At 55.2% G+C, this 17,052-nt stretch overlaps 1 protein-coding gene across 3 annotated transcripts in view; it reads right to left on the bottom strand.

Annotated features, from left to right (window-relative positions):
• Positions 1 to 778: 778 nt before the first annotated feature.
• The window catches only part of Syne3 (spectrin repeat containing nuclear envelope family member 3), an 85,606-nt gene continuing 69,332 nt past the window's right edge, over positions 779 to 17,052 (bottom strand). For 2 of the 3 annotated variants that reach the window (XM_026411775.2, XM_077799672.1), the window contains 2 exons: positions 16,660 to 16,698; positions 779 to 4,962 (listed from right to left, as the gene is read on the bottom strand). In XM_026411775.2, coding sequence (XP_026267560.2) covers positions 4,759 to 4,962; positions 16,660 to 16,698 — 243 coding nt within the window. In that variant the 3' untranslated portion in view covers positions 779 to 4,758. The remainder of the gene's footprint in view (positions 4,963 to 16,659; positions 16,699 to 17,052) is intronic. The other variant, XM_026411773.2, reaches the window with a different exon arrangement.

Here is a 17,052-nt window from a genome sequence, read left to right as displayed (position 1 = left end):
TAGGGGCATGGGTCACCTCCACCTCCAGGACTAACGCCCTGAGCTCCCGGGTGAGCAGAAGCTGCTGGGTCTCTGTGCTCCACCCTGTCAAATGGGCACAGGGTCCTAACAGTCTATGAAGATCTCCCCCTGACAGAACGAGGAACCCCAGGATGCTCTTCAACCGAGATTTTAGTGTTATCCACTGTCCTTTGCCCAGAGGTAGCAAGACACCCTCATGCCACCCCTGGCTTTCCCAGGCTCCTCCCCAGGTCTTCCAGCTGCTGCGAGGGAGGACTGGCCACCTCCAGGACGGGCGAGGAGCACAGTCAGGGGCAGCGGCCGGGCCCTGGTCTAGACAGACCCTGTCCTTGGTCTGTGAGCTCCTTGAGGACAGGCCTAGGCTTGGCTCACCCCGAATCTTCCCACACAAAGCCTGGCACAGAGACAGAGGCACCTGGATGCCTGTCGCGTTGGGTAAGAATGAAGAGGCAAGGACTTCTGCCCACCAGAGGGGGCAGAGCCACAGACACAGGCGAGCGCAAAACTGGCCAGCGGAATGTGAGCCAGCGGGTGTCTGCTTCTTCCCCTGAAGCCACAGGTGGAGGGCTCCCTGCTCTCCCTGCCCAGTGCCCCGACTCTGACCCCCACCTTGTCCTCCCGCTTCTCTCCCCTCTGTCTGTCCTGCTTGAGGCCTTGCTCCCCTCCCGCCATCTCTAGCGGGCTTCCCCACACTCGGGCACTGTGTATTCTTCCAGAAAGAACGTGGCACTGGGGAGACCAGCACGGGGTGGGACACTTTCTACTGTGTCCACTCAGAAGACAGAGATAAACCACAAAATAAGACACAGCGACCTCCGCTCATCCCTCATCTCCTAAAGGCCACCAAACACGACGTGCTGTAGGCAGGACACAATCTCAGGATGGAGGAGTGTCCCTGAGATGAAATCAAATCCTATTTAAAAAGTTCAAAGCATCTGTCCTTAATTTTTTCATTTTGCTTTTGGTTAGTGAAAGCTTTGCCACTGGTCCTTGTCCTTGGGTGAAAACTGGGAATTAGGAAGGTTCAGCCTGACATTTTCTCTACTTTCCTTTTCTTTTCTCTCTCTCTCTCTCTCTCTCTCTCTCTCTCCTCAGCATCTTAACCACTTTGGGGCACAGTCAGCAGCACCAAGCCCAACATCATTCCACTGCTGACTCCCTCTCTCCCACTTCTCGGTCGGTCTTCTCCAGCCAGACCAGTCAACTGCAGCCCCCTGAAGCCCCTGCCAAGCCTCCCCATCTGGCCCCAGCTCCAATCAAATGAGCAGAGGACCATCTGTGCCACCTCTCAGCACCTTCTGCTAGCGGCCCTACATCAGGGCCCTGTCATCGGCTCCCCAGAGGACCCCAGCTTCCTTCTCCTGGAGCTGTCCAGGGACAACTGTCTCCTAACACCCCCCCCCCCCGTCCTCCTGGGGAGTCTCAGGCAAATAGGGGCTGAGAGACGGAGCTGGGTCACTCCATCCAGCACCCACTTCCTCTGCACCCAGGAGACACACCGGCCTCTGGATTTTAATGTAGCTCAGCAAACACGAGCTCTAGTTTCTTCCCCTGTCACTGGGGCTGCAGGGTTGGGTCACTCGGGACTGGGCCTCCTGGTAGGCTGAAGAGGGGCTCAGTGACCAGCTGGGTGGAAAGTCCCACCTCTCAAAGGGATGTGAAGATGATCGCAGGTGACCTCTTGGAGCAAAGGGCCAGTCTTCAGAAAACTGGCACAGAAGCTCGCTCTGGCCCATCCCAGCTGAGCTGACAGCAGAGGGCCACTCCCGAGGCTGCAGCGCTGCACCTGGCAGGACCCGCCAGGGACCCTCTCCCCCCAGCACGGACTTCAGGATCAGACAGCCTAGTTCAAATCCCTCTGCGGTGTGCGCAAAAGTTTATCTTCACACTCTGCTTTCTCATCTCAAACCTAGAGGTAGAGTACTGTGGAACCTCTGGAGGGTGACAGAGCACAGTTGACAGGTGCCTACCAAGGGGCCAGGTGCCAAACCAAAGGTCACCTCCAGGTTACCTCCGGCCTCCCTGGCTGTCCTTACCTGCCTGCCCACCCACTCACAGCCTTGCTTTAGAAACATCTGGATCCTGAACTTGCTGGATGAAGAAAAGAGCAGGGTTGGGGACAGGTGAGGGGAGGAGCTAAGGGCATCGGCCTTGCCCACTTGTTACACGCGCGCACACACACACACACACACACACACGCATACACACACTCGCCTCCGGGCTGGGCCGTGATAGTCACATGTTACCATCCACTCTAGGAGCTCTCTCTTTGGGACAGAGGGACAAGACACACACAGGTTCCACGCAACATTCTTCTCAAATGGCACCTGAGACTCCTGGTAGCTGTTGTTAAAGAGGCTAGAAAGTAGCAGGAACATAACCGCTGTCCACACCCACTCTAAGCACAAGAGACGACATGTTGAAGCGCCTGTTCATGGGCCGTTATATCATGCCTGTGTTTATATGAAAGTAAGGAAAATATCGATTCTCTCTTTAAAAATAAGAGTTGTGCAAACAAGTAAATTTTTATGGCATCGTTATCAATGTTTAAAAATATAGGGAGACATTCCCGCCAGCCAAGCCTCATATTGCACTCCCTGTCCCCACCCCCAACATGGGGCACCTGAGACAAAATTATATTCATGATAAACATTTTTTTTTCTGGTAGTGCTGGGAATTGAAACAGGCTCACATGTGCCAGGCAAATGCTCTACCCCTGAGCTGCAACTCAGCCTGGCTCTTTCTTTTTGAAGGTACCAATGTGGGGGGATTGTGTTAAACTGAGCAGGGCACTGCCTGAGGACCATGGTGACTGGTTCAGCTTTGGCCCAGCCTCTTGCTGTGTGGCCTTGGGTGAGTTACTTTCCCTTTCCAGGCCTCAGATTTCTTGCCTGTGAAGTGGGAGAGTTCAGATGGGAGCAGTCAGGGTCCTCCGCTGTGGCCTAGGGCTGGACCAATTAACCAGTGAGCATCTAGGGCTGGAGCAGATGACTAGGGAGCATGTGTGCTTGGCTGCCTGGCCTGAGCCCCGAGTTCACCCAGCCCCTGACTTTCCAGTAAAGTGGCCGCCTACTGAGAGCAGCCTTTGTGACTGGTTCCCAAACATCTGGAGGGGAGTCAGTGCCTGGAGTGTCCCCAGCACAGTTTGCCTGCCCTGCAGATGCCCAGCTCCTCCTAGCCAGGGCCCCATGAGGACTGCTGCACCACGGCCAGGCCCATGCTGGGGGGTGGGGGCCAGCCTGTGTGCGACAGCAGTGGTCTGGGGCTCAGGGCTCTCTTGGGCCTCGGTTTCCCCTCTGCTTAAAGTTCCCCCGTGTCTACAATACTTCATGATTCCAAGTCTGATACCACTCCGCTGGCCTCCTGCTAGCAGTTGAGCAAATAGATAAAATATTTATAAATAGATAAAATCTGTTTGTAAAGAATGAACACTAAATATTTTCTTTAAAAAATAAAATTTAGTGTCCATTTATGGAAACGTGATCCACTTTGAAGGCACTTAGGATCCATCCCAGAATCCCCTGGGAGGAAGAGGTATTTCTGGCTCTGGGACCCAACATGGAGTCACCTTGGCCACAACCCAGGTAGTGCATGGAGCCCACGTGCCTAGACCTGGTCCAAAGGCCACGCTGGTGACCTGGGCCCTGGGACCCCAGCGGGGTGCAGGTGAGAGATTCATGGTCCAGGGACCTGGCTGCCTCCAGTGCCCCTGTGGGAAGGAGCACCCTTTGGACAGGCTGCACTCCGAGGTTGAGTCTTGTCTGTGTTGGACCCTCTGTCCCTACCCCCAGTGTGGCCAAAGCTCACCTTCAGCTCAGCTTCTAGGTGGCAACACTCAGTCCCACGGCTGCAGAGGTCACACAACTCTCCCTGCAGCTGCCGGGGCTGCTACCTGGAGCATTTCACCCTCCAGTATAAATAAAAAGTAAAGCCTATGTCCTTCCCTTCTTCCTGAACTAGACACAGACCAAATCTAAGCCCGTCCAGAACACTCCAGGGACACCCGCTGTGGGTCTGTGCTCTCAGAACGCCGGCACTTGGTGCCACCCTTGCTCAGTGCCCCCTTACGCTGTGCTCTCCTAGTTCTGTGTCTGCCCTTCAGGGTTCGTCCCTGCCTCCCTGAATGTCACACCTCTTCCACCCCCCACTGCCCCCACGGTGCCCTCTCCCACCCTCACTCTCTCCACCTTCTCCTCCAGGCTTTAAGACCAAGTCAGCATGTTTGCTCTCATCCTGCGTAAAGCTAGAGTCCTGAGCTCCCAGCGAGCGAGGGTCTGCTCTGCTCTCCTGTGCTCACAGCTCTGACACCTGGGTTGGGGACTGGCTTCTGGGTGAGAGTTTGTCATAACGTGTTGTGTACTACTCCTGCTTGTCAGGGCCGATGGCAGGCCAAGGCACAAAGGCCACAAAGTCCCCCTGGAGAAGGATACTGATAGGAACCTTGCTGACTAGAGAGACATCAGGTAGGAAGCTGGACATACTGAGCATTTACACAGGTGTATATAGAAGTCCTAGACGTTGTCCCGAGTCATACGCAGACACATTTAGGTATACACAGACGATGACAACGCTGTATAAAAAGCGAGTTTGTTCTGGAAACCCTGGCGCGGGGTTTATGTCCAGGCAGCTCTGTGGTCTCTGGCCTGCCCGGTTCCAGGTTCCCCAGCAGGCAACCTCAGGAGGGGCCCTGGGACTGCTGGCGGTTGGGAAAGGACGTCACCTGTGTGCCCCAGTGGGCTAGGTGGGCGGAGGGCCACTATAGCGCAGCATGAACGCGAAAGAGCGGGCGAAGTTGTTGGCCTGGGTGCAGCTGCGGTCCTCTTCCCCCACCGGGAGCAGGAGGAGCAGGAGCAGGAAGAGCAGGAACAGCATCTGCAGCGGGAGCGCCACGCAGCAGGCCTTCCGAAGGAGCCCACACCGCCACCGCCGCCTCCGCTGCGTCTGCAGACACCAGACAGAAGCACGAGGGACGTGAGTTTTTGGGGACGGGGAGGGGGCGTTGGGGGGTGAACGCACCGGCTGAACCTGTGACCCCTGGCATCTCAGTTGCTCACCTGTGATAAGGGACTGTTATGGTGTGGACGTGAGGTGTCCCCCAAAAGCTCACACGTGAGACAATGCAAGGTTCAGAGGGGAAATGACTGGACTGTGAGAGTCTTTACCCAGTCAGTGAATGAATCCCTGTGGGATCGACTGAGTGGTACTAGAGGACGTGGGGCGTGGCTGGAGGATGTGGTTAATTGGGCCGTGGCTATGGGGTTCCTGTTTTGTATCTGGAGCTGGAGACTCTCTCTTTTTCCTGATCAAGATGATGCGCACTGCCTCCCTCCACTACCCTCTCCCACCGTGATGCTCAGCCTCACCTCAGCCCCGAGGAAGGGAGTTGCCCTTCTATGGACTAAGACCTCTGAAACCGTCAGCCCTTGAACAAACCTTTCCTCCTCTACAATTGGTGCATTTCACCAGGGACAAACATCTCTGCGGTTTTCTCAAACCATTTGCGGAGGGAAAGGAAGAAATCCAGTGTAACTGCAGGCTTCACTGTGGTGGCACAAGCCCTGGCTTGGTGCACAGGTCCCCACCAGACCACAGGTTGACTTTTCAACGATTTTTCAACTTTGCAATGGTATGAAAGCAATATATGCCACATCTCGGTTTCTGAATCCGGCTCTGTTCCCAGGCTGGAGCACACAGCCCCACACTCCTGGGCAGCACAGCCGGCTAGCTGCAGCTCAGACGGCTGACCCTCCTCAGGGTCAATACAGTTGCTTCCATGATTGAATGACACAGAGCCTGGCATGTGGAGGTCCTCCAAAGCCACCGCTGTCCTTGTATACGTGGCTCCTACCATTGGCATCTAAATACTGCCATCACCACTGTGACCACTGTGACCACCGTGACCACCATGGGCAGCCTCCCCTCAGCCACAGGCTCCCCTTCCCCTTTCTTCTCCTTCTCTCTTTCTTCCTCTTCACCATCATTTCACCCTCAGTGTCACCTGAAGGTCAGTCTCACAAGTTCCAGTGCCGGAGGGACTTCTCTGTTAGATGTCCATGAAAGGACCCACAGGACATTTCCTAAATCTACAGGGCCTGGCTGTAGATCTGTGGATGTTTTCACGGCCTAGGAGGGTGGGGACGAGAGTTGGTCACTCAAGACCATGAAGGCCCTCGTGGTCAAGGTGTAGTATGGCACAGGGTCCAGCTCTGAGGGGCCTGGCAGGGTGGGTCCCAGTGTAGGCTCCACCACACCCTAGATATGTGATGTGGGCGGGTCAGTAACCTCTCTGGGTCTCTGTGTCCTTCTCTGCAAATCAGGGATAAAATGCCTCCCCCATCTGCTGGGTTGCGGTGCAGACTCAAAGCCAAGCACACGGCTACCACCATGAAGAACTGAGCCAGCTCACAAGAGCCGGCTATAGAACCAACCCAGGTGCCCATCAACAGGACAAAGAAAACGTGGTGTATGTGCACAGTGAGGATTGCTCAGTCACGAAGAATGAAAGTGTGGAATTTGCTGGTAAATGGATAGAACTGGAGAATATCACGCTCAGTGAAATTAGCCAAACTCAGAGAGTCAAAGGTCGTATGTGTTCCCTGATAGGAGGAAGCTAGTGTGAAATATGGGGCAGAATGGAGGGGAAGGAGGGACGGGATAAGGGAAGAACAGTGGGATGGAGCTGACCCAAGTTCCCTGTGCGCCAGGGAATATATGAATGCACCACAGTGGATCTCAGCCTCATGCACATCCCAAGACACTAACAAAAACCACAAACCTGTTAAGTAAATAGCAGAAAGACCAGAGGAGCAGAAGGAAGGGAACAGGGAAGGGAGGAGGGGAGGGGAAGGGGAAGTCATGGGGATTGGGTTAGAGCAAATTATATCCCATGCTTTAATAATTATGTCAAATGAATCCTAATGTTATATATAACTAAAAAGAACTACTAAAAGAAAAAAAAACAGTACTATTAGCACTGTTAGTACTGAGTCCTAGTACTATTAGTACTAGGACTTGTGCTTCTAGTTACTATTAATATATTAGTAATAGCAGCCCTAGTCCTATTTTGTAGAATGTATCTGCTGGGTTCCTGAAGAATTAAGGGCCTGTCCTATAGACCACCAAGTCACTGCTGCTCCCAGCAACCAGGGCGTGGTGGTGCTGGGGATGATGCTTACTGGTGATGATGATGATGATGATGATGGCAGTGATGGAGCCAGTGTTGGTGGGGTTGATGGTAGTGAGACTAAGAGTGATGGAGGTGAAGATGGTAGTGGTAGTGATAATGACGATGATGGTGATGGTGGTGGTGGTGGTGATGGTAATGGTGATGATGGTGGTGGTGGAGGTGATGATGATGATGGTGATGATGATGGTGACAGTGGTGGTGATAAAGATTATGATTGTGATGATGACAACAATGTTAGTGGTGATGGTGATGATTGTGATGTTGTTGGCAATGGTGGTGATGGTGATAGTAATGGTAGTGGTGGTGGTGGTGATGGTGATTGTGATGATAACAGTGATGTTATGATGGTAATGGTGATGGTGGTGATGATAAAGATGGTAATGGTAATGATAGCAATGTCAGTAGTGTTGGTGATGGTGGCAAAGGTGGTGATGGCGATGATGGTGATCGTGGTGATGGTGAAGGTGATGATGATAGCAATGTCAGTTGTGATGGTGATGGTGATGGTGATGGTGGTGATGGTGATGGTGATGGTGATGGTGATGATGATAGCAATGTCAGGGGTGATGGTGATGGTGATGGTGGTGATGGTGATGGTGATGATGGTGATGGTGATGATGATGATGGTGGTGATGGTGGTGATGGTGATAATAGTGATGAAGACACTTTGCTAAATGCAGATATTTCTGGGAGCTTCTGACCTGGACACTTCTATCTCTTTACCTCTCACATCTGAGCCGTCTCTCCCACTGTCCTGCTCCAGCTGTCTCTTCCAAATGATAGCACCCCACCCTTTTCCTCCAGCCTCAAATGTTTTCACTCACCAAAGCCCACAGACACTGATTCTGTGCAAACAGACTGCTCGTAGCCCACATGATGAGTAAGCCCTCGTGGCTGTGTTGATTCAGCAGTGACTTCGGGGGTGGCAGTGGGGGAGGCGTCACGCTGTGCAGCAGCTGAGCCAGCAGGAGTTCCCAGAGGAGGCCTCCCCTCCACAGCGGGGCTGGGTGGGACCCGGCAGGCACACGCCCTGCTTCCTCCTCGGGTCTGGCTGGGCTGCCTCAGCCTGGGGAGGCCCTGACTGGACTCCTGCACATTTCATGACGACTTTGCCTGATTCAAAACTCTGACCCATCTGGGGGGAGACCACATTTTGGGGCTGCCCGCCTGGTGGACAGCACCCCCTGAAACCTGCCGTCAGTGGTTCCCAAAGGGAGGGTCTGTTTAGTTTTCCTTTCCTGTTTGCTCCTCATGCAGACTGACCCTTTGCCTATTCAGGTGGCCAGGGGTGCTCAGCTGTGCTCTCGGGGGATGCCTTTGAGGTCCAGAGTGGGTCTGTATTTATAGGTGCTGGCTGGGGTGGTCTGCTCCAAGGCTGCCTGCTGCCTGCCAGCCCTGTTCACCTCGAGCTCACCTCTTCCCTTCAACAGCCCCAGATTCCAAAATGCTCTTTAAGATAAAATTTTAAGTGATCTTAAAATGAAAGACACATTTTAATGATTCTCGGAAGGAACACACATACACACACACACACACACACACACGTGCTCCCAACTACCTTCCAAGAAGCCAACAAGGAAATGGACAGTCTCAGCTCTTCCCAGCTCGAAGAGCTTCTCTGTGCCTCAGTTTCCCCACAGAGAGCCCTACCTGTCCTCTCCTTGGAACTCCCTGAAGAGAGGAGGGGAGAAGTGAGGAGCTCCCACCTTTCAGGGCATGGACGCAGCGTGGTGGGGCGAGGCGCAGGGAACCAGAGGCGTCAGAGCAGCTCTGACCACGAGTCCCTCCCGGCCTCCCATGGGCCTGGACTCTACATCACTGAGGAGCTCAGGCAGGATGAGACTCACAGTGCACGTGACCTCATCTGCCACCCATGACGCAGGCCGGGGGAGGGAAGAAAAGGCCGAGTCCTGGCTCTTCTCAGCCGTCTGACCCCCACCAGGCCACTTGGCTACTCGGCCTCAGTTTCCTCATTTGTTGAGAAAAGGAAGAATGACACCTGTCCATCGAACACACATGGATGTGGGAGGCAAGGCCTGCAGAGCTCAGCACGCACAGCCGGGCTCAGCAAAGTTTCTGACTCGGGGGCTGGTCACATGGGCACTCTATGAGCCCACAGGCTTCTGCCACAACAGGGGTGCAGGATCGGGCACCGTGGACCTCCCCAGTCCATCAGAGGGGAAATCAGTATCCTCCTTAAATGCCACCTCTCGGCTCCTTGGAGGCCCTCGTGTCCTCTGGCCGGGTGCCTTTTCTGGCCCGACCCTTCCGTCTGGTGCAGATGCTAATTTCCTTCTCTGATCCACTGATCACTCTCATCTCAGCTGAGTCACCTGCTCAAGGAGCCCTCCTCTGGCCTCTGGTCCATCAAGCAGCCTCGTGGCACGCTGGCTTTCCTTTGGACCACTGCTGAAGGCCCGTGCTGCCTGGACTCCCAGAAGGCAGAGTCCACTCTGGTTTGCGCCCAGCAGTGCCTCAGTAGCTCTCGACGAGTATTTGGTGAGTGAGTGGGACAGTGAACATGAGGCCCTCCCTCCTGTGCTCCGGCCATCTGCTCCTCCCTCGGTGCCCTGGGAGCCACAGACACTCGCTGACCACTGTCTGAGAACCGTCCTCACTGTAGCAATGATTCACCCAGAAATCCAGACTCCACCAACACCCTCCAAAGTGTTAGTCATGGCTTCCTTCAACTGCTCTGTGAGGCTGGCCTTCCTGTGCCCACTTTACAGGGAGGACATTGAGGCTGCAGGAGAGTAGCCAGCCGAGGTCACAGGGACAGGCTCGACCACCTGGCACCACTGCAAAGCCCAGGGTCTCTCCACCATCCCATGGGGCGTCTCTCATGAGACACAGCCACTAAAGCCTTAGCACAAGTCACCTGGGCTCAGCTGTTCAACCTGCATCGGGAGGTGGGTTCCACGCTGACCCAGAGCCTGGAGTATGTGGGTAGAGCCATGTCCCCACCAAGGCTCGGGGTCCTTCCCAGCACCTGGTTGGGCCTCACTGTCCACCACTGAGATGCTTCCAGGCCAGCAGCAGGAGCCTGGGGTGAAGGGCAGGCCTAGCAGGGCCAGCAGTTCCCCGCCAATCCATGATGGCCCCGCCCCCACCCCTCTCTAACCTCTCAGTGCTGGTTTGTCCCTGAAGGTCCCCTGAAGGCTGCTGAGCTATGTGCCACCTGCTTCCTCTCCTGGGCTTTCCTCAGCAGGCCCAGGCAGGGGACGCGCCAGGCCTGCTCTTTTCCCAGGCTACGTGAGCAAGTCTTAGGGTGCCCATGGCCGCCCAGGCTGGGCCCTGCCCCTTCCGACTTGGACACTCTTCATCACGTTCTGGTACTGGACGCACTGAACTGCAGCCACAGTCACTTCAGAAGGCCCGGAGGCTGTGCCCCTGCCCACATGTGGATGCGGGGGGATTCACACCCTCTCCTCGGGGGCTCTGCACAGGGCAGTCGGGCCGCAGACTGTGTTTTTCCCGTCCCTGTGTTGGTCTGGGGGTCGGGGAATGAGCCTATCTGAGCTGGCCTTTCCAAGGCGGTTCACCTCACTGGGGGGTGGTGCCCATGGTTGATCCAACGAGGGGTGCCCGGCCACACCAGGCAGGGACAGTGCCCTGGGAGATGTGCGGGCACACAGCCCTCCTTCCTCTGCCTCGCCCCTTCCTTCTCTCATCTCTTCTCATCTGAGATCCGTCCCCGACCCAGGCTCTGAGTCCAGGACTGGAACCAAGATCAGGGAGGGTCTGGGGTGGCCCAGGGCCCCCCAGCTTGGAAATGGGATGGTCATGACACTTTTCACTGATGTGGGGATGGGTTTGGTTGGGTACAGGAACACGATGAGCTTTGCTTCAGCTGTGCTGAGTCCGAGGGTCCAGCAGGCACCTGGGCTTGGGTCTGAAGCCTGAGGAGGGACCTGGGCTGGAGAAGGAGCTGCTGAAGGAGCTGCCAGGGAGAGAGGTCCCCCCGGGGGGGGGGGGGCGGGTAGAGAGCCCCAGGGGACCGAGGATGCCCCCAGAGAAGAAAGTGCCTCCAGCACCTGACAAGTGATCATTACAAAAGAAGTGGTAACTCCATGGGAGTCCACCACCTGAGCCAGTGATCCAGCTGCACGGCCAAGGCTGGCCATGTGGACATTTCATGTCCCCTGATAAGACACCTGAGGACGACCTCAGCATTGCTCCTGAGACACTCCTGCCAAGAATGCATAACCAAAGCAGTCACGGGGAACAAGGGAAAGCCAAACAGAGGACGTTCCAGCCTATCTGGCCCCTGCCTGAAAAGGTCAAGGTCAAGGTCAATGAAAATTAAGAAAACCAGAGAACTCTCCAGACCAGAGGAGACCGATGAGACGGACAATCGAAGGCAGTGGGCGGTTCTGGACTGGATCCCGGACTGAGTAGAGCAGCCATGAAAGACCAAGAGGTGGGTTCAGATGAGGAGGCAGCAAGCCAATGTGCAAACCGTGGGCGTTACATAATAAAGGGCACTAAGACTGCTTCAATTACAACAATGGTTCACGCTCATCGTGACATTATTAAATGTGGCGGGGGAGGGGGAGGCTGGGATGAGAGGAAGCAAACGGGAAGCCCGTGCCTTCTACTGGATTTCCTATGAACCTGAAACTGCCAAGACAGTCTAATAATTCAAAAAAGACTATTGAGGCAGCTTAAGAATTTTTAAAATGGGCAATGAACAGTCACAGTTCATCAACATTGAGTTCATCAACACGTTTGGGTGAATTAAAAAAGTTAAAACAGAGAGAGGGGCCAGGGTGGAGCCAAGAGGAGCGGGTGGAGGGATGTGCTGTCACCCAGTGCTGCCCAGAGGCCAGGGGAGTTGGGGACAGAGATACATCCCCTGGGTTGAGTGATGAGGTAGCTCCTGTCACCTTGCTGGGGTGAAATTCAGAGGAGGGGAGGGGCAGAAGGTAGATGGGGCAATGGAAGGAGGAAGGAACAGAAAGAGCAACTGAAGATGATACCCTGGGTCTCAGTGGTCAAAGACAAGTTTCTGCACCAATTCATTCCCAAATCAGAGAAGCCCTGTTGCTTCTGGGCTCTGAAGGTAGATGGAGAGATGGCCCTGGGATAACACAGGGTGTGGTTTTAGGCCTGTCCCTGGCTCTCCTCTTTTGGAGGACAGAAATAGCATGGCCTAGTACAGCCCAGCACTTTGGCTGTGACCAGGGAAAAGCCAGATTTGAGCTGTCTACAGAGTTACAAGGTGAATCTCCGAGGCCCAAAGTCAGACTGTGTTGCTACTGCCCAGCCCCGACCTGGCCCTGTGTGAGCCACACGTGAGAAGAGGCCAAGAGGCCACTTCCTCCCCCTGAAGAAGGCGGTCATGATCGTTATGGACCGGGTATGTGAGTGTCCATCACAGTGCCCAGCACATAGTAGGGACTTTAAAAATCACAGTTGTGAGAAAAAGCTTATCTACCACTAATGCTTCGTGAGATTTGATGTCACAGAATTAGAATTTCATCCCTCTAAGACACCAAGGGAAAGGTGTCACAAGGTAAGAAAATAAAAACCTCCACCAAGACGGAGCGTTTGACCGAAACGCCTGTGTCCAGCAGGGGCACTAGGGGCTGCACCTCCTCTGTCCGGGGAGAGAGAATAAACCAAGACAAGGACATGCAGTGTCTCATCTTGGCAGAGATTAAAGGAGGGGGACAAAAACTCATTTCTCAGAGTCCAGACAGCAGGCTTGCGCTCTCCGCTTGCACAACCAGTGTGACCCGAAGAGAACACACACACGGCCCACAGACAGGTGTCACGGCCATGGCAGGAGGGAGGTTGGCCTGGGTGGAGGAGGGAGGCAAACCCACACCTCCCGGGAAGAACTAGATTCCAACACGGCACCCAGACCCCAGAGCTGAGAAAAATGAAGTCTCAAAAATCTATGAAACATGGTCGAGTAAATGAACTGCGGCTCTCGGGGGCCTGAGTCACTGGGTTTATGGCGAGAGCCCATGCTGGGCTCCAGGTGGGAGGTGGCAGCTCTCTGCTCCTGCCACCCTGGTTTGCCCTGGAGAATGGCACGTGCGCCAGTCTGTTCCTCAGGTAAGAGAGTATCTGGGAGGGCGACAGCACCTCCCCAGGCCAAGGCAGGACTTCGGTTAACTCGCAGCCCACTGCAACCCTAAACACCATTACGCTTTGTGGCTCTGAGGGCTGTGGGCAGACATCCAGTGGCACTGAGCTGGCCAGGGCAGAGGCGGCTGCAGATTAATACATCTTAATTATTCTGTTTATACAAACAAGCAGGATGAAGGCCCTACCGTAGCTGGAGCTTTCAATGACTTAAGGCCCAGAGAGAGAAAAAAGTGTAGAGAACCAACCGCTCGATAATTAGCTTGGGAGCAGACTTTTGGTTTTTCTTCCCTTTGGACCAAAAATAACATATGGGATGTTTTTACACTGGCAAGATTACAACCTCTGCAGATGGTGCTTATTTTCTACCTGTCAGGCCTGTGTGTGCGAGTGTGTGCAGAGTCACACACAAACCATAAGGATGCTACGGTTGGGATGGGGAGTGTCCCCAAGAGCCCATGTTTTGAAGGCTTGGTCCTCAGGCCGGCGCTGTTGGGAGATGGTGGTACCTTTAAGAGGCGGGGCCTGGGAGAGGTCCTGTTGTTGGGGGCGTGTCCTAGGAGACTGGGGAGCCCTGCTCCCTTCCTGGCCAGGCAGATGGTGGTTCTGGGGTGCCTCATGCTCTCTGCTGGGCTGTGCCACCTTGTCACAGGTCCAAAACAACAAAGCAGCAAACCATTGACTAGAAACTCCAAAACTGAGCCAAAGTAAGCCTCTCTTTTTATAAATTAATGATCTTGAGTATTTTGTTATGAATTATATATATATAAGCTAACACAGGAAGACCAGAAGGAAAAAAAAAGATCAAACCCCACGGAGGATTTCCCCTTTTGAAAGCCACCACTCCTGCTCGCTCTGTCCTCAGGCACAGAAGCAGGGCCCTGTCTGCAGAGGTCTCAGGTCCTCGTTTCCACAGCAACCCAGAGGCCACTACGCGCTAGTTGTTGCTGAGGACTTTGCCTTCCACTAGCTCAGTGGACTCTTTCTATTCACAGGAAGACCACGGGTGAGGGACTAGCAAAAGGTCACACGTGCTAATGGTGGGGCCAGGATTCGAATCCAGAACATAAAGCAGTGGTTCTCCAAGTGCTTCTCCAGGCCCACAGGATCAGCACTGCCCTGTTAGAAATGCAGATTCCTGGGCCACTCCAGTCCTAATGGCTCAGAAACCCAAGGACTGGGCACAGCAATCTGTGACATGGCTGCTGTATATCAGCCCGTAGGTTGCTTACTTCCTCCCGGGAGACTGAGGTCTCAAAAGCTGACCAGCACCAAAGTAAAACATGTATACCTCCCCTTATCTTAAACACAGCCCCAGGAAGTCGATCTCGTGGCCGCTCCGGCTTCCTGCTTGCCTACCCCGAGTTTTATACAAAACGGCACCCAGCATCTGCTAGGAGGAGATGAGATAAACTTCGGGATGCAAAGACCCCTGTGGCTGTTGCCGTGCAGAGCTCTCTGCCCCAGAGATGCCCAGCAACCCCAGCCGGATGCGAGGCACCCTCCGCCCGCTCCTTCTGCCCGCCAGGTGTAGGAGGGCAGCGGCTCTTTCCTTCCCTGATGTGGTCCCAGTGCTCAACAGAGCTCAGCCCAGTTGGCCCTCAGGGAACACGAGAGAAAGGAAGGAATGAAGGAAGGAGGATCGGCAGAGCCACCACGGTGGGGGGGACCCACACTGACACATGAAGCACAGGCCACAGGGAACTGAGCCTGCACTGGAGGGCTGGGGTCAGCCAGCCAAGTGGCACCTACCCCAAAGCCTTCAGCAAGCAATTCCTATGTGCTGGGCACCATGGCCAGGCCCCAGGGGACCCACACATGACTCCTGCAGGGACCTGCCCTGGGAGCTGCATAGATGGGGCTTAAAGTGCAGGAGTTAGAGGCAGCCAGGACACCTGGTCCCGTGTCCCTGTATCCCACCAGAAGCCACTAGGTGGGGCTGTGTGGGTCACCTGCCCTTTCCGGATGTTCTTTCCTGTTTCGTGAGGAGGCTGGTGTGGTTCTGAACTTGGGGAAACCAGGGCTTAGGCTCTAAGAAGCCTATCTTCCACACATCACAGCTCACACGACCGTCGGCACTGATTCATGAAGTAAATAAAGTTGGCATTAATATTATACAGATGGGCCAGGTGTGCCCCAAAGCAAAGTGACTTGCTGAAGGCCCCAGAGTTGCTTGGTGTTGGGCCCAGAGCACACCTTGGTCTCATAACAGCCCTGCCCAGCCCAGGGTCACCCGCACCCTGCAGATGCTGGAGCCCAGCTGGAGCCCAGGAAGGAGTCCTGGTGTGCTCCAGGGAGGGAGAGGTCCCAAGCGCCTTGGGGCTCTGTGAGCCCGGCCTGCTGGGGCCTGTGTCATCCCAGACCCTTGCTTGGCCAGAAAACAAGGGTGTGCTCTGGAAACGGCAGCCCTGGGGACAACAGTCACACTTGGCTTTTCCAGGAGTGGAGAGACCCTCCAGAGCCCAGCAAGACGTCCCCCCAGGCACCACACAGAAGGTTGAACCCGGGTGTTAGAACCAGAGACCAGTCAGGAGTGTGGTGCCTCCAAGCACTGCAGCTCATTCACCCTTTCTGATTCCCCAGGCTTAAAGCAGAGGCAAGAAACCACTTGGGGGGCTGGGGATGTGGCTCAAGCGGTAGCGCGCTCGCCTGGCATGCGTGCGGCCCGGGTTCGATCCTCAGCACCACATACAAACAAAGATGTTGTGTCCGCCAAAAACTAAGAAATAAATATTAAAAAAATAAAGAAACCACTTGGGGGTTAACAGAGGGTGAAATGAGATGCCCTGGCTACAGTGGACACAGGTCCAGGCCCCACAGTGGATTGCCAGTGGGCACCATGTCGGGCAGTAAGACTGGTGCTTCCACCCGTTAGTACCCCGTTCCTGCCATCGCCTGGACCTGGAAACACCATGGGAGTGACTCTGAGCACGTCTCAGTGGGCCCCAGAGGAGAAACTGCCTGGTGGAACTGGAAGGCCCCACTGGCCCTTCCTCCTGAGTCCTCCTGAGCCCCACCTGCCCCTCTACCACCAAGGTGGGCACCCGGGCCAGGTTCCTGGGACTACCCTGGTTTACACCTGCGATCACAGTCATCATTAGGAGCACCTTGTCACTCCCCAGAGTGCCCTGGTCCTTGTTGGCAAGCTCCAGGGTCCCTTCTCCACCAGGTGTCTGTCACGGCAAAGTGCCCTTCACACCCTTGCAGCCACTCCCCGAGCCTGGAGCTTCTGGAAAGCAGAGACCCCACAGAGCCTTCCAGAAGGCCCAGGGGTCCTGCCCCAGCCCCCCAGGCCCCCCAGCCCCCCCAGCCCCCCAGATGCCTGCTCTGCAGCCCCAGAGCAGATGGCAGACATGTACCTTTTGGAATCCAGTGGGGTCCCCGGGAGAACTCAGCAACTGTTGTTTTAGGAAGGAGAGGAGAAGGGGAAACAGGTGAGGTGAGCGGAAGGCAAGTCCCAACCGGGCCTGCGCTGGGCTATCTTGGGGGGGGTCTTCCCTAAGGCGCTGGTCACCTGCAAGGCCCTGCCACGGGGGATTCTGTTTAATGAGCTTTTTAACACACTGGGGCCTGGCCTGCGGGCAGGGTCTGGGGAGGCCCTGCCCCGCTGGCTGGGACACTGGCACCTGGCTGGGGCTGGGCTGACACCTAGTGGCAGAAAAACCTGCAGAGCAAGGTTTCGGCTTCTAGAGGCCTCCGCTCCCCTCTGGACTCGGACAGGGTCACTCCAGCAGCCGTGGCTGTTGCTGAAT

This window comes from Urocitellus parryii, chromosome 6 (assembly GCF_045843805.1).
Source record: "Urocitellus parryii isolate mUroPar1 chromosome 6, mUroPar1.hap1, whole genome shotgun sequence".
Lineage (NCBI taxonomy): Eukaryota > Metazoa > Chordata > Mammalia > Rodentia > Sciuridae > Urocitellus > Urocitellus parryii.
This window is presented reverse-complemented; position numbering and strand designations above follow the sequence as displayed.